General features: G+C 42.9%; 1 protein-coding gene across 1 annotated transcript in view; it reads right to left on the bottom strand.

The window, feature by feature from the left end:
- ints1 (integrator complex subunit 1) overlaps positions 1 to 23,876 on the bottom strand; it is a 160,316-nt gene that overhangs the window by 27,294 nt on the left and 109,146 nt on the right. Inside the window, exons 34-40 of the mRNA XM_069928346.1 lie at positions 21,503 to 21,683; positions 11,464 to 11,587; positions 8,298 to 8,428; positions 7,400 to 7,487; positions 6,702 to 6,949; positions 4,222 to 4,354; positions 595 to 728 (exon numbers count right to left, since the gene is read on the bottom strand). Coding sequence (XP_069784447.1) covers positions 595 to 728; positions 4,222 to 4,354; positions 6,702 to 6,949; positions 7,400 to 7,487; positions 8,298 to 8,428; positions 11,464 to 11,587; positions 21,503 to 21,683 — 1,039 coding nt within the window. The remainder of the gene's footprint in view (positions 1 to 594; positions 729 to 4,221; positions 4,355 to 6,701; positions 6,950 to 7,399; positions 7,488 to 8,297; positions 8,429 to 11,463; positions 11,588 to 21,502; positions 21,684 to 23,876) is intronic.

The raw sequence follows: 23,876 nt of genomic DNA, 5'->3' as shown, positions 1-23,876 counted from the left end.
GTTTATGTCAAGATACATTACACGGTCCAAATAATTAATCAATAATTCAGCACGACTGGTATTCTAGTAGTGATGGTGACATAATAAGTTTCTTGGTGAACACAATAAGGGTTGGAATATTAGAAAATCACTAGGTACAGATTTTTCTATCTTTGGTTTGTCTTGGTTTGCAGCAGGAAACCAAAAGCACTATTGATTAATACCAAGAGTATCTTTAGGCTGTAATTATTCTTGGACCACTTCACCCACCCTCTGCACCAGGTAAACCATCATACATTCATCATCTCCACTGGGCATCGAGTATCCACTTGCAAAACAATGATTGATTCTGCCATCCCACCACAAAGCCATGCTCTCTCACTCACCTCTAGCCCATTGCAAGAACCACTCAGTTCCTGAATCTGTGAGAAAAATCGGCCTATATCTATCCACGGAAAGGAACGATTACAATGGTGCAGACAAAAAAGCAGGATTGACAAATGGTAGGTAGCCAGCTAGAAGTGATGCTGATTCAGAGTAATGTGTGCTCCTAAAAGCTGAAATGAGGACAATATTTAAATGCTAAAAATTCTTCAAAGTTGACCTCGTTAATACCTTAATAATAAAACTGGATGTGCAACTGCCAGTTTCCGGCAGGCCATGTTGGCATCAGCAGTGCGATTCTCGGACGTCCTCGTGTCACCGGTGTCTGCGAGTAAGGTGAGCAACCGATGCACTAGTGCATCCAGCTGTAAAAAGAGGGAAAATGCCGATGAGGTGTCGATTACAGATCCACACAATCACCAAGAATACCCCTCCCCTCCAACACGACACGTTGCTTCTGTAGCGTTACTGTTGCAATATAAACTACACTGTTTGACCTGCTGAGCTTCTTCAACATTGTGCTTTTACCTCAAGCTACAGACTTTCGCATTTTACTACAGCCCAACCCTGCTCAGCTTCCTTCGCTCCAACGAAACGATGCAAAAAACTCTCTATCCTCCCTGCACTTGCACTTTCTGAGCACAGTGAAGCAGTTAGTTCACTTTTAAAATTCTCACCTCAATTTTCAGTTCCTTAAATAGCCTAGTCTCCTGTTACTTCTATAACCTCCTGTGGCTCTACAATCTCTAAGGTATCTGTGTTTCTCCAGTTCTAGCCTCTTGATGGTCAGAACCTCAGCTGATGGGAACTAGCAGATCAATAGTATTGCCCATCTGATATTTACCTTGGTTCCGCTCAAGGGGAATAACATTTATTAAATTCAGCTCTGTTAAGATATTACACAGAACACAAGAGATGTAATCAGCATAACATAACTGGGAGGTTGATGGAATCTGAAGCTAAACAACTATCTGACGTGGGAACTTAGTAGGCCAAGCATCATCTATGGAGAAAAAAATGGTTGACGGTTTGAGCTGAAAAATCATTTCTCGATAAAAGGCTCCAGCCCAAATGTTGACACCGCTCTTTTTCTCCCATGACTTACTAGGTTCCACCAGCAGAGTGTGTTTAATTTCAAGATAATCACTTTGCCCTGAAGATGACTCCTTCAAATTGATACAATATTTAAGCCATAGACTACTGTAATGGATAAATATTGGGAGGATTTTGGTAAGATTAGTGGGTTACATTTTACAACAGATCTTATTTGAAAGACTTGAAAGGATTCATATTCAGTGAACTTTGCAGAGAGAATGGAGAATGCTGAGCACATTTCACAAGTAGGTGGTAATTGAAATGATGTCATGAAATGTATGGACTGGAGACACTCTGGCTGTTGGAAGCTCTATTCAAGGGTTTTGACAGAGTGCACAGAAAGGTCACTCCTGAGTTTTGTTTACTTAAGGCAACAGCTTAACCAAGAGACCAACTCCTATTGTTTGCTGGAGAAGGTGGGGGTTTTGTTGCAAGTGAGAGAGTCACATGGGCTTCCTGTCAGTTGGAAGTTGAAGAGGGAGAGAGAGAGAGAGAGAGGAGAAACAAACTCTCTCAGCTAGCTGGTGTGTGACACTGAAAAGCAGCTAAACAGTGCAAGCCAGGAGAAGCTGGTTGAAACAGAAAAGCTCCAGAGTAGTAGATGGTTGAAAGTGCTATCTGTCTGATGTTTCTTTTGGAATAAAAGGAATAGAAAGGAACTCTGTGGTAGCCTGAGAGAAAGAGGTTACCATCTTGGGAGAACCCTGATGGGGCAAGTTTCATCAGCGAGACATTGAGGTGACTAATGGTGGTACCTCAGTTGTGGAAATCCTGGAACAACAAATCTCTCTCTGCAAACCCTACAAGAACCTTCCTGAGCAGTAAACATTTACCTTTTGAGCACCTAAGCCTGGTGAACTTTATACATGTTGAATTCTCTGCACAGTATAAGAATTGCTTGCATCCAGAGAACTTGGAAGAAGGAGAAGTGAGATTGAACTGTGAACCAAAGAACTTTTCTTAAATTTACACACACATAACATACATGTGCGCTTAGAATTAGAATTTGGGTTAGTTAAGTATAGGGATTAGTTAAAGTTTGATTCTGTTTTCATGTTTAAAGTTAATCAAACAACTTTTGTTTTAAAAAACCACTTGTCTCGGTGAATGTCTATTGCTGCTGGGTTTTGGAGTCCTTTGGGCTCGTAACACTACACATTAAAAATAAAGGCATATTACAGGGTACACCACATTCAATACTTTATAACTGCATTCAGAGTGTGGTAAATATATGAGACATTTCTTACTAAGCCTGCCACTTGCAGCTTGCTCAAAGGAATGTATCACACAATGTATTCGACATCTTCTTTTAAATGCAAAGCTTTAAAAGCACCAAATAATAGATTAAAAAAAAGACATCTTTGTGAGTGTCTAAAATAACCAAATCTATCTATTGGTTATTTTGTCATCCAGCAAATTATGATAATCTGCCAATTCGATGGCAATTTTCCAAAGGGAACTTCATATACATGTGCAGCACATATCTGTGGATGATGGAGAAAGAGCAGGAATATTGAGATTATTTGGCTTGTTCAATACTCTGACTTGGGCACGTTGACCTCCTCCTGTGTTGTAACATGATTCCAACCCTGTTGGATTTCAGATTTATTATTAGAGTACATACATGACATCATATACAACCCTGAGATTCTTTCTGAGACAATAATTAAATAATTAGTTTCAGAAACCACATCTCTCCTTTGATAAGCAGGGATGCTCTCTTTACTGCACTAGCCAATCCTCATCTTTCTGTCCACATCACAAAACAAATTATTGAGTCATTCTAACATTGCTATTCACAGAAGCTTGCTGTGCATAAACTGGCTGCCATGTTTCCCACATGATGAAGTATATTTCATTGACTGCAAATGTCTGTCTGTGTTCCTACAGAGGCGTGAATGCAAGGACTTGTTTTTTTAAAATCTTTCAAGGGCCTAGGTTAGGCCCCAAGACTGTACATTGTCCAAATGAGGCTAAATGTAAACTTGAGGAACAATACATCATGTTCCTCCTGGACATCCTTAAACACTGAGTTTGCTGATTTTAGGTAACCCCTATCCCCCATATGATTTCACTGTTTCCATCTCTTCTTTACCTACTCCTGGACTCTTTTTTTCTCTCACTTTTCTTTACTCCCCCTCTTCCTAATAGTTTCTCTACCCATATCTTCACCTCTGGGTCTCTCCCCGAGCTTCTTTCCCCTTTTAGATATGTAATTATACCCTTTTATCTTAGTCTTGATGAAAGGTTTTGACTCCAAATGTTGCTGACATTTCTACCCAAGAATGTTAAGTTCCTCCTGCAATTCTTTATCTGCCTGAAACTGTACAGTTCCACAAAACTCAGTCCTTGGTAGTATAGTGGTTAGTATCCCTGCCTGTCATGTGGGAGACTGCGGTTCAATTCCCCTTTTGGAAGGAAGATATTTGGCAGTACAGTTGGCATAGCAGTTAGCACAATGCCTTTACAGTGCCAGCAATTGGGACCAGACTAGGTTTGAATCCTGTGCTGCTTGTAAGGAGTTTGTATGTTCTCCCCATGTCTGCATGGGTTTTCCCTGGGGGCTCCGGATTCCTCCCACCATTTAAAACGTATAGGTTAATGGGATATAAATTGGGCGGCATGGACTTGCGGGCCTGTAACTGTGCTGCATCTAAATTTTAAATGTAAATTTAATTTAAATTTAAAACGTTTAAAGAATTGCCTCCACCTGTTGGAACAGGCATGGGACTGAGAAGAAAACCATTCATGAATACTTCAAACCTTGCAGGTGCTGCCATCACCGGTACCTTCACTGCTTAGCACACTCTCTGGGAGGCTGACATGGCGGATGACTTCTGGGACCTGGAAATAAATCTGAAGCAACAGGTTCTGGCAACACTTGCCCATCACACTGCTGAAGAGAAAAAAAAAATAAAATCCAGTGAGTCACTTTAGAGGGCAGATTTTTGAAATACCCAAAAGAAGCAACATCATAAAACTCCGTTAACTTGGCACACTTGGGACACTGGTGGTGCCAGACTGGAAAATTTTCCAGATTATTGGATGTTATTCCTGTTAATACTCCAATATGGGTTTAATTCACTTTTTATTTTAAAAGTTATTACACAATGGTATGATAAAATTACCGATGAGTTTTGAAGGGAGTGCAGGTGACTTTTCAAGGAAACTCAGGAAACGTGGCACAGGAAACATTACTAGTGAGTTGATACAGAGCCACAGGGGATTTTGGAATTATCAGAAGCAGATTCACAGAGTTTCATGATATTCTGGACAGTACAAGTCTACAGCATCCTGGAAACAGTAACATTAAAATATATGAAAGGAAACTCCTATAATCCCAGCTTTCTGGAGATCCACCAAGTCAAACTAGCCAAAAAGAAAAAGTGCTGCTTTGATTATAAATGACAAAAGTATTCTTGCTCTTTGATTATGAAATTACTAACATATAGTTTGTAAATATAATATTCACATTATATATTATGTCCTAAGGGTCTAGTTAAAGGAAGACTTTTTTTTTTACAAACCCATGTTAAAAATATCACTTGGGTGAAGCAAGGGCCCGAACTGTGGTCAATGCTCAGCTAGAGCAGAACCCGAGAGTGCATGTCAGTGGGACTCGGCAGAAAAATAGTTTGGCACAGAGTAGAAGTTCCTGTTTCTGTGCTGTAAGGTTCTAACGATTAGGTTAGGGGTCCTTTCTGATCATTGTGTGGAGGTGGCTGTGATGTTGGTGGTGGGGTTGAGTGAGATGTAATGGGTGGCAAGGGAGGTAGTAGGACAGGCTTCAGTTGGGCCAGGGGTCTGAGACAGACAGCTTGCAGTACCAAAATCCATGGGCTGAGCTCTGCTCAGGCACATCTCCTTTACCTTGTACTGAAGGAGGACTCATTATTTGCACAAGTGGGTTGCAACTTTTATGGTCTTCATGTACAGGAATAAAATTCAGGGAAGTGGCATCTCAACATATTACACTCCATTGCACGCAAAGCCCAATTCCCAGAACTTTCGCACTTACTCATGCCATACACACAGAGAAGGCAAAAAACAAATAAAAGTAACTACCTCGCATGTACAGTACCACAATTAAACATTGCACTGTGTGATGAAATTTCTATGCCTGCTTTTAGTACATTAAAATAATATAAATCTTTAGCTCATCTCTTTTTTTTAAAAACTTGATATATCTATGGTTTCAGGTACATCATCCACTTAAATATTTCTCAAAAGGACTGGCATGTTGAATCAGGTCCCTCTCCAGAGAATTGAACATGCAATCTAGATTGAAGCTTTGGTGCAATACTAAACGAATATGCTGTGTCAGAGATGGCATCCTTCAGATGGGATGTCAAATCAAGGCTCTCTCAGGACAAAGATCACATGATGATACTTTGGGGAGCAAAGGGTTTTTCAACATTTTGGTTTGATTTTTATCTCTCAGTTAAAAACAGACAGCTTGATTTCCATCATCTCTGCTTGCTGACATTTGTAATGAGTTGCCACGCACCTTACACCACAAAAGATACCATGCTTCAAAAAGGGTAATCGTTAGCTGTTAAGGACATCTGGACCCGAAAGGCACTAGACAAATGCATATTCTCTCTTTCTTGGAAAGTGAACATCATTGTGCAATTTTATCAGCGTGGGTCGGGTGTGAGGTGATACCGAATCCTACTTGCTGGATTCATTAAAGCCTACTTACACTTGACAGGGAAAGCGGCAATCGTGGACAGCAGGCACACCAGTCTTTTGATAATCAGCATATACAGTAGATATCTATGACTCCCACATCCGCCATTCAGAGAGGGGACTACTTGTATTTGGGTTCTGCTTTAACATCCAGAAAGTTACAAAATCTTTATCCTTACTTCACAAACACAAGGCTCTGTACAGTCAGATCCAATGCTCATCAAAAACTAAAACTTTACCAAGATATTACAGCGCCAGTGACCCACGTTTGCATCTGTGAGTAGCTTGTATGCTCTCCCTGGGGGTTTTCTCCAGGTGCTCCACATTTCCTCCCACTCTCCAAAACATACAGAGTTGGTAGGTTAAATGGGTTGCATGGGTTTCATGGGCTGGAATTGCCTTCTACAGTGCTGTATTGTTAAAATTTATCTTAAAGATGTTAAAAACACCATGTAGTGCACAAATTGTTTATCTTAAGGAATGTTCTACCAGATCAGGGACTAATCTCTGTGCACCAGAACACCAAAAACGTAATCAGTGATTTTATTTTTTACCTTTCGCCCCTTTGCTTGATGCAACTGATGAGATACTCTGTCACTATCTTGATGTTATCCAGGTTGCCGTGACAACAACTGAGCAACAGAGGAATTCGAGATCGGATGAAGGTGCCTGTGACATCCTCAGCGGGTTTCTTATTGTGAGCTCCAAGGCTGATCTTGGCTTCAGATTCTGAAAGAATTACGTCCACCAGGCTGATGAGCTCCCCCTTCCTCAGAAACAGGACATATTCCTTCTTGTGTTTCTGCAAAGGGAAACGTGACACCCGGTAGCTACAGTCCCAAAAAAGGGTTCAAAGATGTGGATGCTGGGTGAACATTTTCCCAGTATGAGAGATCTGGAAACAGGACTATTGTCTCCAAATAAAGGTGTGTCATTAAAGAACAAGATGAGGTGAAAATTCTTCACCCAGACAGTGATTAGTTTCATTCAAAACAGAAGATTGTTCCAATATTGTGGAAATTATGGAGGAAAATGGCTCTGTGGCAGAATATCAGTCATGAACTTGGTGAATGGGAGAGATGGTTCAAAGTGCCAGGTGGCTCTCCTGAAGTCTCACATTTCAGAGAACAGGTCTAGTTATCTAGACGTCATGTGAAGTCAGGGCTCAAAGAACCAATGCCCCAAACATATTCATCAGCTCAATGACTGAACAACAGATAGTTCCACCAAGCCATCAGATTTACAATCCTACCTGTGGTGTTCTTTGGTCCCTTCCTTGCCAGATCCTGGGAATGTGTGTGCAGGCCCAGAGAAAATCCAGCGCTGATGTGGGGTCAGGCCTGCAGAAAAGTAAGGAAAATACACAGGGATCATCAATGTGAAAAGTGGGGAAGAAAGGAGGAAGGGGGGAGGAAGACGAAGAAGGGGAAGGGGAGGAAGGGCAGGGGGAGGGAGGAAGGGCAGGGGGAGGGAGGAAGGGCAGGGGGAGGGAGGGAGGGAGGGGAAGAGAGGAGGGAGGGGAGGGGAGGGGAGCAGAGGAGGAAGGGGAGGGGAGCAGAGGAGGAAGGGGAGGGGAGGGGAGGAGGAAGGGGAGGGGAGGAGGGAGGGGGAGGGGAGGAGGAAGGGGAGAGGAGAAGGGGAGCGGAGGAGGAAGGGAAGGAGGAATGGGAGGGAGGAGGGTGGGGGAGGGGAGGAGGAAGGGGGAGGGGAGGAGGAAGGGGGAGGGGACGAGGAAGGGGAGGGGAGGAGGAAGAGGGAGCACGATATTATGTGCAAGGAAACTAAATAATGAAGCTGAGGCTGGGATACTGTCCTGAAATCCCCCGTGGTGATGTCCTGGGGATAGTATAATAGACCTCCAATAACATCTACCATCATTTTTGTAATGTACAACTTGCATCCTTTCTACATGATGTCCAGTGACCAGCTTTACCTCCTTCAGTCAAACATTGCCTTGATGCCATGGCAGCCAAACAGTTCTCTGCCCCACATTTTGGAGCAAGAGTAAGATGTGGTTTTAGTGAGAAACAAACTGGTGCACGCGTATTCATTTTATGAATTCATTTCCAGTGCAAAGGCCTCCCCTTTACTGCCTGAAATGTCTGAGTTAAGCTGCCTTTCTACAGCTGTGCCGCTGATTTGCAACTCACCTGAGTCCCCCTTGGTCACTCAACAGGTTGCTGATGCACCGGTGCAGAGTTGTCCAGTTTGACTGGTGAATGAGAACAGCCAAAAGGTATGGTCGGAATGAAAGTAGCTGCAGTCCCTGCTGACCTGTAGACTGGACACAAGAATTCAGACAGATTAACACAAGGACCAACGATGAAATAATAACACAGAAATGCCAGAGGAACTCAGCAGGTCTCGCAGCATCCACAGGAGGTCAAGAGACCTAATGATGTTTTGGGCCTGAGCCCTTCATCAAGGTATGAGCAAAGATGAAGGTCCATTTCAATCCGATACACCTAAAACAGAACAAGATCAGAATTTCACACTGCTACACATTGATCCTTATAGATTGTGAGTTTGTTAAAGATACATATGCTGCAGTCAATATTTTGAAGGGTAAAATACACAGAAAACACAATTTTTCCTATTTTATCATTAGATCGTGTCTACTGTGAATCTCAACCCCACTATTGACCGGTACCATTTACTATTCTTATTTGATAAATCGTTCAGCCTTGTAAACCTTAGCTGTCCCTGCAAGGAAAAAGAATCTCAGGGTTGGATGTGATATTATGTATGTACTCAGAAAATAAATCTGATTTCCAGGTCCTACCTAGAGAGACAGAATCCCATTGTTCTACTCCCCAACTATGGAAACATGCACCAACTTCAAGCTTCTGTGCCTTGTACAGTACATGAATTTCTCCATCAAAGGAAACATATTCTATGTGTGCCAATCAAATCAAAACCACAGACACTTTAGTAATAAACTGCTGATGTCTTGCTGTTCCTATTCTTACAAAACAAAAACAGGTTTGACAACAAAATGATCTGTACAAATAATTTAGAAATTGCGCCAAGGATCCAAATTAATGAGGAATGAACATGAGAGGACATGAAATTATCAGACTGTGGCAACAAGAGTAAAACATGAAAGTCTGCAAATTCTGTAATTGTTATAAAAACACAAAAGCTGGAGCAACCCAGCAGGCCTTGCAGCGTCCATCACAGGAAAAGATATATAACCAACATTTGGGGCCTGAGCCCTTCTTCAAGGTTTGAGCAAAAAAGCAGACAGATGCCTGAATAAAAAGGCTGGGGGAAAAGGGAGGGAAGGGTGAGGTGGGGGAAGAGCAAAGGCCAACAGACAAAAGACAACATTTGGCTATGGGTAGGAGGACAGAAGAGGAAAGGTGAAAATTGATCGGGGGTTGTGTGGGTCTATGAATGCAGAGCTGGAGGAAAGGAGACAGAGGAAAAGTGGAGGGGGGGAGAGAGAGTGCTAGATGAAATGGGAATGGGGAAGAGGAGAGACTGCGGTGGGGATAACGGACACCAGAGGAAGTTCATGCTAATGCCATCTGGTTGGAGGATGCCCATACGCAATACAAGATGCTGTGGTATTTTTCCTCTAATTTGCCGGTGGTCTTCGTCTGGCAGTGTATGAGACCACAGTCAGTCATGATAGCTTAGGAATCGGGCAGGAAATTGAAATGAATTGCCACTGGACAGCAACATATTGGGATGGGAATAGGGCTGGATTTCCCTTACCTACCACTGCATCCAAAATATCATCCTCCATCATTCCCACCACTAGACATCTTCCCCTCTCCTCCCCTATCCACCTTCCACAGAGACGGCTCCCTCTGTGACTCTCATTCACTCCTCACCGATTGCCCCCTTGGTATCTACCCCTGTGACCATAGCAGATGCTCCACTTGTGCTCACACCTCCTCCCTCACCACCATTCAGGGCCCCAAACAGTCCTTCCAAGTGAAGCAACACTTCATTTGTGAATCTGCAGGGGTCATCTTCTGCATCCAGTGCTCCTGTTGTGGTCTCCTCTGCATTGTAGAGATTGAACACAGACTGGGAGATTGTTTTGTTCAGCACTTTCACTCCATTCACTGCAATAAGAGGGATCTCCTCGTGGCAACCCATTTCAATTCCCTGCCCGACTCCCATGCTGACATGTCTATCCATGGCCTCATGCACTGCCAGACTGAGACAATCCGCAAATTGGAGGAACAACACCTCGTATTCCACCTAGGCATCCTCCAACCAGATGGCATGAACTTCTCCAGTTTCTGTTAGCCACCCCCTCTCCTCAACCCACCCCCCCCACCACAGTCTCTTCCCTTCCTCTATTTCTCCTTTCTTCCAGCTCTGCATTCACAGAGCTACCCCATTCCCCCGACTAATTATCACCATGCCCAGTTATCACCTTTTGTCTGTGGGCCTATGCTCACTCCCCACCCTTTCTTCCCATCAACCCCCAGCCTTTTTATTCAGACTCCTATCTGCTTTTTGCTTTCCTTGAAGAAGGGCCTTGTCCAGATCCATCGGTTATCCTATGGATGATGCGAGACCTGCTGAGTTCTTCCGGCTTTTCTGTGTTTTTACAGACTTTTGCAAAGAGTCATCTGGATCCACTAGATCTTCAGTCAAGGAAAGATGCAGCCCAGATCCAAATTGGCCTATATGACTCCTGGTTCTGAGGTTGTTGAATCTGAAGAGCACTGCGAAATTGCCCAGCAGGCAAATCAAATGAGTTAATGAATGTTATGCACCAGGAGAGTTGTTGGGGTTCAAGACAACAGCTCATCAACACTTCCTCAAGGGGAAGAAATGCTACTTGCATCCTCCCAGGTAATGACATAAATGCAGCAGTATATCACATCTCTCAGAACCAGTTCATTCATTTGATTATTAAACGAGCCACATCTATAAAATTCTACTGTATAATCTGACTCCAAGTGGAATGTGGATTCTGTTATGTGGAATACACAAAAGTTTGGTGCAATATGAAGCTTCTTCCCACAGGCTTTGAGACTGATGAATAGCATCCTGCAATGGAGTAAATCATCCCAAAATATTTATTCATATTTATATTTAATTATATCTTTATTCATCTTGTGTGCAGTGCATGTGTGTGCACTGTGGCCTAGAGAAATGCTTTTTCGCCTGGTTGTAAATGTATAGTTAGATGATAATAAAATTGAATTTGAACACATGATTTTGGCTTGTAGCCAAGATACAAACTGACTAGACAATCCATTCGTGGCTAACAAGGATAAAAGGTGCTTGACCACTCCAGAGTCTGGGCAATACTCATTTTAAGTTTCATGGCATCTTGATAATCTTTACCTTGTGGTCAGCAAACAGGAGCTTCTGCTGCTGGTCAGGACAACAGGAAATGACTTCAGGGTCCAGTAACTCAAACCAGTCAATCAGCAGCCCAGATGGCGAAACGGGCTTCATCTGCTCCACACTGCAGAAACCAAGGGAAAAGCAGAGATCGTGATCACATGCACAGGGGGTCGAGAGATTTTTAAACTGAGAATCAATATAACATGGCAAGAGGCTGATCAACCAAGAAAGCCTGCAACAGTTCTCCGCAAAATCAATCTAGCTGGTGCCGTTCTCTAGCTACACCCGTACCTCTGAAATGTGCAACCGGAGCACCTGGAGGAAATCCACGGGGAGAACGCACAAGCTTCTTACAGACAGCTACGGATTCAAACCTGGGTCGCTACCGCTGTAATGGCGTTGCAATGGCAACCGCACTAACCATGCTGCCCTGCTTTCATCATTGCAAATTTTGTTGTCCTTTAAATATAACAATTCTCTTTTGAAAGAAGCAATCACATCTGCTTTCACCACCCTTCAGATGGGAAATTCCAGACCATGACTGAGTGCATGAAAACATTTTTCTTCCTAGCACCTTGGCTGTTTTCACAATCCTATCTCGTTACCACTCCCTCCTCTCACCCCCACCCCCCCACCCAAATCCGGTCAGGAAGAAAATTCACCTGCATGAGATCATGCATCACTAGGGTTTCTTTCCCGCCATTACCAGACTATTGAAAGAACCTCACATGCTTTGTTTTAACTGATCACATGCTCTCTAGATCTTTGAATGCTGTACTGCATTTTTATTGATATATATGTACCCTACAGGACCTAATAGCCTGAATATGCCTGATCTTGGAAGCTGAGAAGGCTTATGACTGATCAGTTCTTGGAGGGGAGACTGCCTAGAAACCCCAGGTTTTCTGTGAGGGGCACTGGACAAAGTGGTGACTCTGTCTGCCTTATGGTAAACAAAAGTCAAAGAAATTCATGTACCTTACATTCTAACTGTAGTATTATTACATGACAATAATAGAACCTTTACCTACGTAGGTGCTGAGTGGATGAATTGCATGTAAAATGAACTTTTCCATTGTACCTCGGTAGACAAGCCAATAAATTTGAACACTCCTAAATCTTTTCTACATCCTCTCTTCGGCAGTCGTGTCTATAATGACTACTGCATTATATTGTATGAAATGATCTAATTATGCCAATTCAAAATTTTACTGTAATTCAGCATTAACCTGTCATTTTTATAATGAATAATCCTGTGATCTCAGAGTCATTGATGAAGGCCTCCCTCCACCCCCCCAACAGAAAAAGATGCAGACACACAACCAGATACAACGCACATACAGACAAACAATACATATGCAGCACAGTATTCTCTTTGCGTAAATAAATAAGGTTCCTGTATAAATGAGAGTCTCGGAGGGTGAGTGGGAGCCGTTCCTTCGGTTGTCCAGCGTCCTCGCTGCCTGTGGGAAGAAGCTGTTCCTCAGCCTGGAGGTGGCTGGCTGTGATCCTCCTGGATCTCTTCCCCTACAGGAGCAGCTGAAAGATGTGTGCAGGGTGGAAGGGGTCCTCAATGATTTGGCTCGCCTTCTTCAGACAACAATGCAGGTAGATCACGTCGATGGTTTGGGGGGGGGGGGGGGGGCGGGGTGGGGGGTGGGGGAGATCATCGTCATATCATCATATCTTTATGAGGAGTTTGAAGAAATTTGATGTCACCAAAATTTCAGCAGGTGGACTGTGGAGAGCATTCTGCCTGGTTGCATCACTGTCCGGTAGGGAGCTGCCAATGCTCAGGACAAGAGTAAACTCCGGAGGGTTGTTAACTCGCCCAGTGACATCGAAAGCATCAATCTCAGCTCCTTTGAGGACATCTGCAAGAGATGGTGTGTCTTAAGAAAGAAGCCTCTATCCTCAACCCACCACCCAGGCCAGGCCCTCTTCACTCTGCTGCCATCAGGAAGGAGGTAAAGGAACATGAGGACCCAGCAGCACAAGGACAGCTTCTTCCCCTTTGCCATTTGATTTCTGAATGGACAATGAACCTCACCTTTTTTTTCTATTTTCTTGCACTATTTGTTTATTTTTTCATGGAATTCATAGAAATATTTGCACTAACGGGGCCACAAAGCAACAAATTTTGTGATACACTCATGACAATAAATTCTCATCTTTCTAGAGTTGGCCCAGGTCTTATTCTTGTACCATCATTTTACTTCTTCAAATCATTCTTCGCCTTTAGTTGCCCAAGCAAAAACTCATTGATAGTGGGCAGCACGGTTAGTGAAGTGGTTAGCATAGCTCTATATTACAGCACCGTGACCTGGGTTCAAATCCCCTGTCTGTAATGAGATTGTTCGTCCTTCCTTGTGGGTTTTCTCTGGGTGTTCAGGTTTCCTCCCATGTTCCAAAGAAGATTAATTGGTCACATGGGTATATTTGGATGGCGCGGGCTTATGGATCGGAAGGACCTGTTGCTGTTCCGTATCACTAATATTTAAAATAATGCATCCAATCAATCTCATCTTTAAATACTATTCAACATTGATCAATCATTTATTCTCATTTGCTCCAACCTGGTGCATCTCACGTCATCAAAATAGCCTTTCTTTTGAGAATTGTTCATTTTAGCTTGTTTTCTATCTAAATAAAAATTTGTATGATTTTCATTACCCAATTATGTCCCCACTGCCATGGTCTTCATTTGATTCAACTCAATGCCTATCATCAGTTACATTAAGGTTTTAGAACTCTAATTACTGAATTGAAATTTAATTTCAAATTTAAATTAAATGTAAAATTCTGCTTTCGTTTGGAAACACCTCATAAAGATTCTCCTGAACACATATCAGAAATTCTTCTTTATCCTTCAGTGCTACCTCTCCAATTAAAGCCCCCCCCCCCCCCCCCCCTATCCCCACCCATTATTAAAATTTGGACTTTTAGCACGGTAACAGGCCAATTCGGCCCTACGAGTCCATGCCACCCAATTTACACCCCATTAATCTATACCTAGGTACGTTTTTGAAGGCTGAGAAGAAACCAGAGCCTCCGGAGAAAACCCAAGCAGACACGGGGAGCATGCACAAACTCCTTACAGACAGCATGGGATTCAAACCTAGGTCTGGTCCCAATCACTGGCGCGGTAAAGGCATTGCGCTAACCGCTGTGCTTATACTATGCTATAGTGTGGGTATGACAACGGCTCTGTATACGCTTATCTTTGTGAGGCTCCGAATCATGGGTCCTCTACCGGCACCACCTACGGCTCCTAGAACGCTTCCACCAGCGTTGTCTCCGCTCCATCCTCAACATCCATTGGAGCGCTCACACCCCTAACGTCGAGGTACTCGAGATGGCAGAGGTCGACAGCATCGAGTCCACGCTGCTGAAGATCCAGCTGCGCTGGATGGGTCACGTCTCCAGAATGGAGGACCATCGCCTTCCCAAGATCGTATTATATGGCGAGCTCTCCACTGGCCACCGTGACAGAGGTGCACCAAAGAAAAGGTACAAGGACTGCCTAAAGAAATCTCTTGGTGCCTGCCACATTGACCACCGCCAGTGGGCTGATAACGCCTCAAACCGTGCATCTTGGCGCCTCACAGTTTGGCGGGCAGCAGCCTCCTTTGAAGAAGACCGCAGAGCCTACCTCACTGACAAAAGGCAAAGGAGGAAAAACCCAACACCCAACCCCAACCAACCAATTTTCCCTTGCAACCGCTGCAATCGTGTCTGCCTGTCCCGCATCGGACTGGTCAGCCACAAACGAGCCTGCAGCTGACGTGGACTTTTTACCCCCTCCATAAATCTTCGTCCGCGAAGCCAAGCCAAAGAAAAGAAGAACTATGCTATAATTTCTTGCACTTTTCTGTATTTTCCTTGCAGTAGTAAACATGGATGGAATCAGTACATTAGAACAGTGCAAGGGGAAAGTTCTCGGAGTTGTGTGCATTACTCCAATGGGTTTGTGAACCAAGTTCTCTCTGAAAATAACATCAGATTTAGTCTGGGTTTGACAAAGAAGTTCAGGATGACACGGAAGAGTTACTGGAACATATGACCAATAGTTGATAAACAAGAATCCATTGCAGCTTAAGCAAGGGGAATCCACACAATAGCAACTCATGATGGTCAGGCTGCCAACATGAAGCTTAGGATTAGATGTGGCCACACAACAGGAAATGAGCTTTATCAGACGTGAAGGGAGAGTCCAGATGTCATCGATGCCTTCTATAAGTGTGGTTCATCAGTTACCCAGGATCAGTCACAGCAGGAATTCCTGCTGGCAACAGTGCAGTCAAGCAGCTCAGAATTATTAGCTCCACTATCATTTAAACACCAATGACAACTGTCTCTAGCCAACCCCATTTCAACATTCAGAGCCACAGCAAGACCACTCAACCTCAATCCACTGTTTTATAAGATCAAGGCTGCCACAAAACCTATTCATAATAACTTTTCAACCCATTATTTATCAAGGATCGGTCTCAAATAAGATTTTGGTTCCACCAGCTGTCGAAGAAGAGGGTGCGAAAATTCACAACTCTGTGGGAGAAATATTTCACCTCATCTGTCTTAAGTGACCCCAAATTCTAGGTTCACCGAACAAATGGATGACACCACCTGTCAAGACTGGTCAGGATCAATGGAGAAAGAATACACTGTATATGTTTTCATCGTCTTAATGTAAGGTTTGATTGTTAATAAAATTACATTTTATTAATTATTTTGATGTGTTTCAAGGAAAGTCCATGCTGACCAAGTTGCTGATCCAATTGCTGTTGGACCTGCTGAGTTGCTCCAGCATTATGTTTTTACTTCAATCACAGCATCTACAGAGTTTCGTGTTTTACCCCATTTGCCCGATTTCAGGAAACAAATATGTGAACCTTTTCTACCCATGTATCTGTCAAAATGCTTTTTAAATGTGATAACCGTATCTGCCTCTTTCTCTGGTAATTTGTTCGATATACCCACCACTCTGTGTCAAACTTTTCTTCAAGTGCATTTTAAATCGTTTACCTCTCATGTTTCATTTATGCCCTTGCATTTTTGATTTCACTAACCAAGGGAGAAAAAAGATCGACTCTTTGTCCCTCATTATTTTGTACACCTATGTGAAGTTCCTCCTCAGCCTCCTAAGCTCCAGAGAGAAAAGTTTAATCGTATCCTGCCTCTCCTTAGAATTCAAGCCCACCATATTCAGTAACATTTTTTTGAGTATTTTCTGCACCTTTTCCAGTTTAAATTCTTTCCTCCATCTGGGAGACCAGAATACTCCAAATGTGGTCTCAACAATTCCTTGTACAGATGCACCATGACATTCCAACTCCTGCACTCAATGCCCTGACCATTGAAAGCAAGCATGCCAAATGCCTTCTTCATCACCCTGTCACATTTCATGCAATCATATATCTGTATCCCTTGGTTTCCGTTCTACAACACTTTCCAGGACCAAGGTGAGGGGAGGAAAGTTTATGTGTGAGCTATATATATCAGAGAGAGAGAGAGAGAGAGAGAGAGAGAGAGAGAGAGAGAGAGAGAGAGAGTAGTGGGTGCTTGGAATGTATTGGAAGGGGTGGTGGAAGAGACTGGTACAATAGGGACATTTAAAAGACTCTTAGATGGATACAAGAAAAATAGAAGGTTATGGGTGTATGGTAGGGAAGGTTTAGTTTGTTGAATATGTTTCTATTGATTGGCACACATCTTGGGCCATAGGGCCTGTACTGTGCTGTAATGTTCTCTGTTCTAACTTTTCACTGTGTAAATCAAAATACTTTTGAAGTTTCAGGGGTTTTTTTTTAAACGAAGATTCTGCAGTACTGGAATACAACCTGAGTTTTTACATAGGATTCTCAATTAGTTCCATTCTGAATTTTTTCATAATACAACATTTTCCTGAGATTAACCCCTTTGTAAATCACGGAACATCTGTACTCCTATACCATCAGTGCCATGCACTTGTGAGTAAACCCCAGGTTGTTACCTTTTACAAGCATCTCTTTCATTAACCTTTTTCTTAACTTCTGAAATTCTGCCTATAGAACCTGATCCATCTTTCTACTGAAGGCAATTGTGTGAAAATGAAGCATAACCTTGGCTTGCTCAACATCACTTAAAATTTTCTAAAGCTGTTCATTTATGTTTCACATACAATCTTATTAAAGCATTTTAAAACAAATAGACAGAGTGGAGGGGAATTAAGTAAAAATTAACTCTCACAACTCTGCTACAATGACTAGTACCTTTCCCTGTCACACAAATTATCAGATTCATTTTGTTCTTGTGTCTAAGTGGAATTGGAGGTTGGCTAAGTGCTGGAGTGCCACTCTGCCACCTCTGTAAGAAAAAAGGACCAACTTCTTAACGAATGAGGGATATATGGTTGTAGATTTGAGAGAACATTCCTCTCCCAACAAGTTTTAGAATTTAAGTCGGAATACTGTCTGCTCTACAACTTTCTATTTGGCACAGAAGCATTAATGAATCAGGAATTGTGGCAAGACCAGACTCCAAGTTGAGGGAATGAATGGGAGACACTCTCTACTGCCCCTGTACTCCAACGTGTACGAGTGAGGACACCTTGTCCCGTTAAATCTTGCGATACTTACACTACTGCCCCTGTACTCCGATGTGTGCGAATGCGGACACCTTGTCCCACTAAATCTCGTGATACTTACACGGAGAGGGATTTTACCATCTGGTTGGGCCCATAATGTAAGGTCCTGGCAGCGTAGGCTCTGATATCCCATCCAGCCCACGTTTTGACCACCTCTATCAATTCAGCTGTGCTCTCAACTTACAGAATGGATCAAACCGATAACAGTATTCCATTCAAAATTACTCCTCAAGTAGAAATTAATTTTTTCATTTCTCAGCAGTTGTCGGAGAGGAGTGCTCTCTGGCTGGGGTCAAAGTTGTACTGGTGAGATTAGAGTGAGAAAGACCTGGGAAAAAGGGAGAGACAAGAGATGGGGGTGAGGGGGAAGAAAGGCACTGGATAGAGAGAGGGGGAGAGAGAAGCATAGGATAGATAGAAGCATGGGAAAGAGATAGAGACTCAGAATTACAGAATCAATATTGAGAGATACCTTAGAGGTGTGTGTGTGTGTGTGTGTGTGTGTGTGTGTGTGTGTGTGTGTGTGTGTGTGTGTGTGTGTGTGTGAGAGAGAGAGAGGCGGAGGGGGGAGGGTGTTGGGGCAGAAACCTGGGAGATAGACCCAGGATCGAGAGGGAGAGATAGAAGAAGACCTGGGAGAGAAAGTAGCGAATGATAAGGAGACACAGGAGAGAAAGACAGACCTGGGATAGTGAGAAAGATAAATCGACAAGGAGATTAGGGACAGTGAGAGAGGAGACCTGGGATAGAGTGATGCAGGACAGAGGGAAAAACCCCAGGAGAGAGAAATATGAGATAGAAAGAGAGAGTCCTGGAATAGAGGGAAACTGGGGAAATAGTCTAAGACTTTGAATAGTCTAAGACTTGGTTGAGAGAAGATCAGAGAGGGAGATATATGTATGGATAGAGTGAGCTTTGGGACAAGAAAGAGAGAGGGATCTAGGATAGATAGGGAGATTTCTAGTGAGACCCAAATCAGGTGGGGGGATGGGAGGGTAAGAGAAGTCATAGTGGGAGAGAGGGACAAATCCAGATTGAAGGGAGACCTGGCCTAAATAGATGTAAGAGACGCAGGAAAAAAGTGAGGGTCATGGAATAGGGACAATGAGAGTTGTGACCTGAAGGTTTGGGTGGAGAAAGAAAGAATGACCAAGAAAGTAAGAGGAAGGAATAAAACAAAACAGAGTTCCAAGAGGTAATCCACATGGTAAGAAAAATTTACCAGGACAAGACAGACACAGAGAGAGAAACTCATGATGTGGAGAGATAGGGCAAACTCAAGGTATGTACAGAAAGAGAGGTGGCATTTTAAAGAGAAAAACAAGGGGGAGGCCTGAGAAAGAAAGGGCCAGAGACAAGACACATTTTGGGGATTAGACAATCCTTTCCTCACTAGAATTAATCTGCCAGACCTCTGCAGATATTTAGTGAGAACAACCATGCAATACTTTGCCATATTATTAAATTAGATAGGTTTTATTTTTACCTATTATACATTGAATGTAGTGAAAGGCTATAACCTTGTCAATGTCTTACCTATCACTATATTTTTGTGGAGCACCCAATTTGTGTACTTGCTCATTTCTTGTACTGGGCAACTTCCTGGCTCCATTCATGTAATGAGAATGTACTGTTACGAGCCCAAAGGACCCAAAAAACCCAGCAGCAATAGATATTCTCCACGACAAATGGTTGCTTAAACAAAAGTTGTTTTTTAATTATCTTTAAACATGAAAAAAAGAATCAAACTTGTACTTATCACTATTAACTTAACTAACCCAACGTAACCCCCCATCCAATTCTAAGCGCACTTGTATGAAATGTGTGTGTAAATTTACGAAAACTTCTTCGGTTTACAGTTCAATCTCACTTCTCATTCTTCCAAGTTCACTGGTTGCAGGCAATTCTTATACTGTGCACAGAATTTAACATATATAAAGTTCACCAGGCTTTGGTACTCGAAAGGTAAATGTTTACCACTCAGGAAGATTCTCGTAGGTTTGTAGAGAGATGTGCTGTTCCAGGATTTCCACCACTGAGGTACCACCATTAGTCACCTCAATGTCTTGCTGATGAAACTTGCCCCATCAGGGTTCTCCAGATGGTAACTTCTTTCTTTCAGGCTACCACAGAGTTCGTTTCTGTTCCTCTTATACCAAGAGAAACATCAGACAGATAGCACTTCCAGCCATCCGCCACTCTGGAGCTTCTGTTTCAGTTCCAACAAGCTTCTCCGGGCTTGTTATAGCTTTCTGTGCCACACACAGTCAAAGACTTCCATCTGTCTCTATCTCAGACTCCAAACTGCCTGCAGCATGTCCTTCTCTCTCTCACTTGCAAAACCCCCGCCTTCTCCAGCAAACAATAGGAGTCAGTCTTCTAGTCCAACTGTTGTTTTAGGTAAACAAACCTCTCAATGACCTCTGAGTGAGCACTTTGCAGAGAGGTCAAAAGCCTTGCAAAAAGGTCCAACACAGACAACCTGGCTCTTCCAAGATAATAGCTGATTCATTTCATGACATCATTTCAATTAGCACCTACTTGTCAAATGCGCACAGCATTCTCCATAGTTTCTGTAAAGTCACTGAATATGAATTCTTTCAGTATTTCAAATAAGATCTGTTTTAAAGTGTGTGCATGTATGTAACCTTCTCTAATTTTTACCAATTTATCTCCCAAAAACATTTCCAAGTATTCCATCACAGTACACAAATTGGGTGTGAGAGGATATAGGAAATGGCAGGCATTTTGTCAGCTCTGGCACCTAAAAAATTAGCATTGCACCCTTGGATAAGTGCAACAAATGCTGGAAACCCAAGATGAAAAAAGACTGAAAACTTGTCTCTGGGAAACATGAGATTGATAATTGACATGGAATTTACCAGTTGTCTGTGCCCATCTCCTCTCACTATTCACGCATCTCCAAATGCACTTGCAACATTAAATATTTTTGCTCTTGAACTTGAAGATTGTGGACTCAAAACTGGATATTCAGCAAATTTCTCATCTGATTTCCCCTGGGTCGAAGGGCTCCCAGAAGCTGGAAGGGTGAGCAGAGAAGCACTTTCAAATTCTCCTCTCCAAGAGAGGCAGAGACATGGCTCAAGGAGCAGTCTGCTGGCCTAAAGGACACACATTAACATCAGCAAACAAAGTACTTACTAGAGCAATTGAACTTGAGTTGTGGATATCAGAACCTGTAATGCAAACCTTCAACTACCTGCAACAGTCTTCAGCTGGCTACTCGGTGGCTGGACATTTTGGACCACAATATGCCAAAATGAGTCCAAGATTTCCATTCCTTTCAGTGCCTGCTGCTACCAATTAGTCCCAATGGTTGATCATTATACACCCTCACATTAAATTGCTGCGCTCCTCACAACGACCTCCTCACTAAGTGCCGCAACTTACCTGTTGCCGTCAACCTCCATCTTTACTGCTGACTCTTCTCCTTCCTGGTGAAGAAGTGTGGTTATCACAATCACTGGATCCATGGCAGCCTGCTGTGTGGCCACTTCTGGGGTGGCAGTGAGGACAAGCGTCAATAATTCCTCCAGGTAGGGAGACCGCACCTCAATTAGACCCTTTAATACTGTGGGATTGAGAGAATTTTGGTGATAATCAGTAACAGGTACAGACACCAAAATAAAGACAACGGAAAAGCTTTGTGTAACTACTGAACCACAGGATGGCACAATGACTCCTATTAATTGACTTTGTTAAATTTTGCTTCTCTTCATCATATAATCCCTCAGTTTTGGAGTGCAGATGCACAATCCAAACTCCGGACAAATCTGGACTTTTTAAACCTATTTTTGTTACACTCAAATGCGTTATACGATTCCCTTCACTCTTTTTCAATTTGCTCATTGTGGAAACCATCACTTATGCAACTCAGCTCAACCTCTGCACACTTGTGTCCCAGAACCATAGAACATTACAGCACAGAAACAGGCCCCTTCGGCCTTTCTAGTCTGTGCTGAATTATTATATATTTTTTGCCTCGTCCCATTGACCTGCACTCAGTCCATAACGATCCATAACTGCCCCATCTCTGTACCTGCCGAATTCTTCTTAAATGTTTACATTCCCGACTTCAGCTGGCAGCTCGTTTCACACTCCCACCACTCTCTGTGTGAAGAAGTTTTCCACTTTCACCCTTAACCTAAGTCCTTTCGTTTGCATCTTCCTTACCCTCAGTGGAAAAAAGCCTATCTACATTTACTCTGTCCTCATATTTTTAAAATACCTCTATCAAACCTCCCTTCATTTTTCTAAGGTCCAGGGAATAAAGTCCTAACCTGAATAACCTTACCCTGTAACTCAGTTCCTGAAGTCCACACAACATCCTAATAAATGTTCTCTGCACATTTTTGAAAATCTTATTGATATCTTTCCTGCAGTTAGGTGACCAAAGTGGCACACAATATTCCACATTTGGCATCACCAATGTCTTATACTTAACATCCCAACTCTTGTACTCCACACATTGATTTATGAAGGCCAATATACCAAAAGCTCTCTTTACAACCCTATCCACCTGTGATGCCACTTTCTGGGATGTATGTATCTGTATTCCCAGATCCCTCTTTTCTACCACACCCTTCAGTCTCCTACCATTTCCCATGTATGTCCTTTCTTGGTTTATCCTCCCAAAATGCAACACCTCACACTTGGGTGCATTAAATTCCATTTACCATTTTTCAGCCCATTTTTCCAGCTGGTCCATCCCCCTCTGCAAGCTTTGAAAACCTTCTTTACTGTCCACAATGTCTCCAATCTTAGTGTCATCTGCAAATTTGCTGATCCAACTTACCACATTATCATCCAGATCATGACTAACAACAATGGTCCCAGCACCAATCCTTGAGGAACTAGTCGCTGCCCTCCATTCTGAGAAGCCATCATCCACCACTACTCTCTGGCTTCTCCTGCCCAGCCATTGTCAAATCCAGTTCATTTCTTCACCATGAATACCAAGCTCCTGAACCTTCTTGACTAATCTCCCATGCGGGACCTTGTCAAAGGCCATGTTGACAACATCCACAGCCTTTCCTTTGCCAACTTGTCTGGAATCCTCCTTGAAAAACTCTAAGATTGGTTAAATACGACCTATCACACCCTAATCTGTTTCTGGTTATACAATAATAGTACAGCCCATCTCTTAGAACACCTTCTAGTCATTTACCTACTACGTCAGGCTTACCGGCCTATAATTAAATATTTCTGCCAGAGCCCCTACAATTTCTACACTAGCCTCCCTCAAGGTCCAAGGGAATATCTTGTCAGGCCCTGGGGATTTATCCATCCTTATTTGCTTTAAGGCAGCAAGCACTTCCTCCCCTTTTTAATCTGCATAGATTATATGACCTCACTGCTTGTTTTACTTACTTCCCATGACTCTGTGCCCTTTTCCTGAGTGAATACTGATGGGGAAAAGAAATCTTCCTCCCCATCTCTTTTGGCTTTCTACAAACCCACCATTCTTATCTTCAAGGGGACCAATTTTGTCGCTTACTATCCTCTTCCTCTTAATAGACCTTAGAAACCCTTAGACTCTTCCCTTACATTATCTGCCAAAACCTCACGTCTTCCTTTAGTCGTCCTGGTTTCTTTCTTGAGGTTTTTCTTTCATTTTCATACTCCTCTAGTACCTCATTTGCTCCATGTTGACTCTACCTGCTGTACACTTCTCTCTTCTTTTAAACCAGTTCCCCAATATCCCTCAAAAACCAAGGTTCTCTATGCCTACTAACCTTGGCTTTAATCCTGACAGGAGCATTCA

The sequence above is a fragment of the Narcine bancroftii genome, chromosome 3 (genome assembly GCF_036971445.1).
Source record: "Narcine bancroftii isolate sNarBan1 chromosome 3, sNarBan1.hap1, whole genome shotgun sequence".
NCBI classification, from domain to species: Eukaryota; Metazoa; Chordata; class Chondrichthyes; order Torpediniformes; family Narcinidae; genus Narcine; species Narcine bancroftii.
This window is presented reverse-complemented; position numbering and strand designations above follow the sequence as displayed.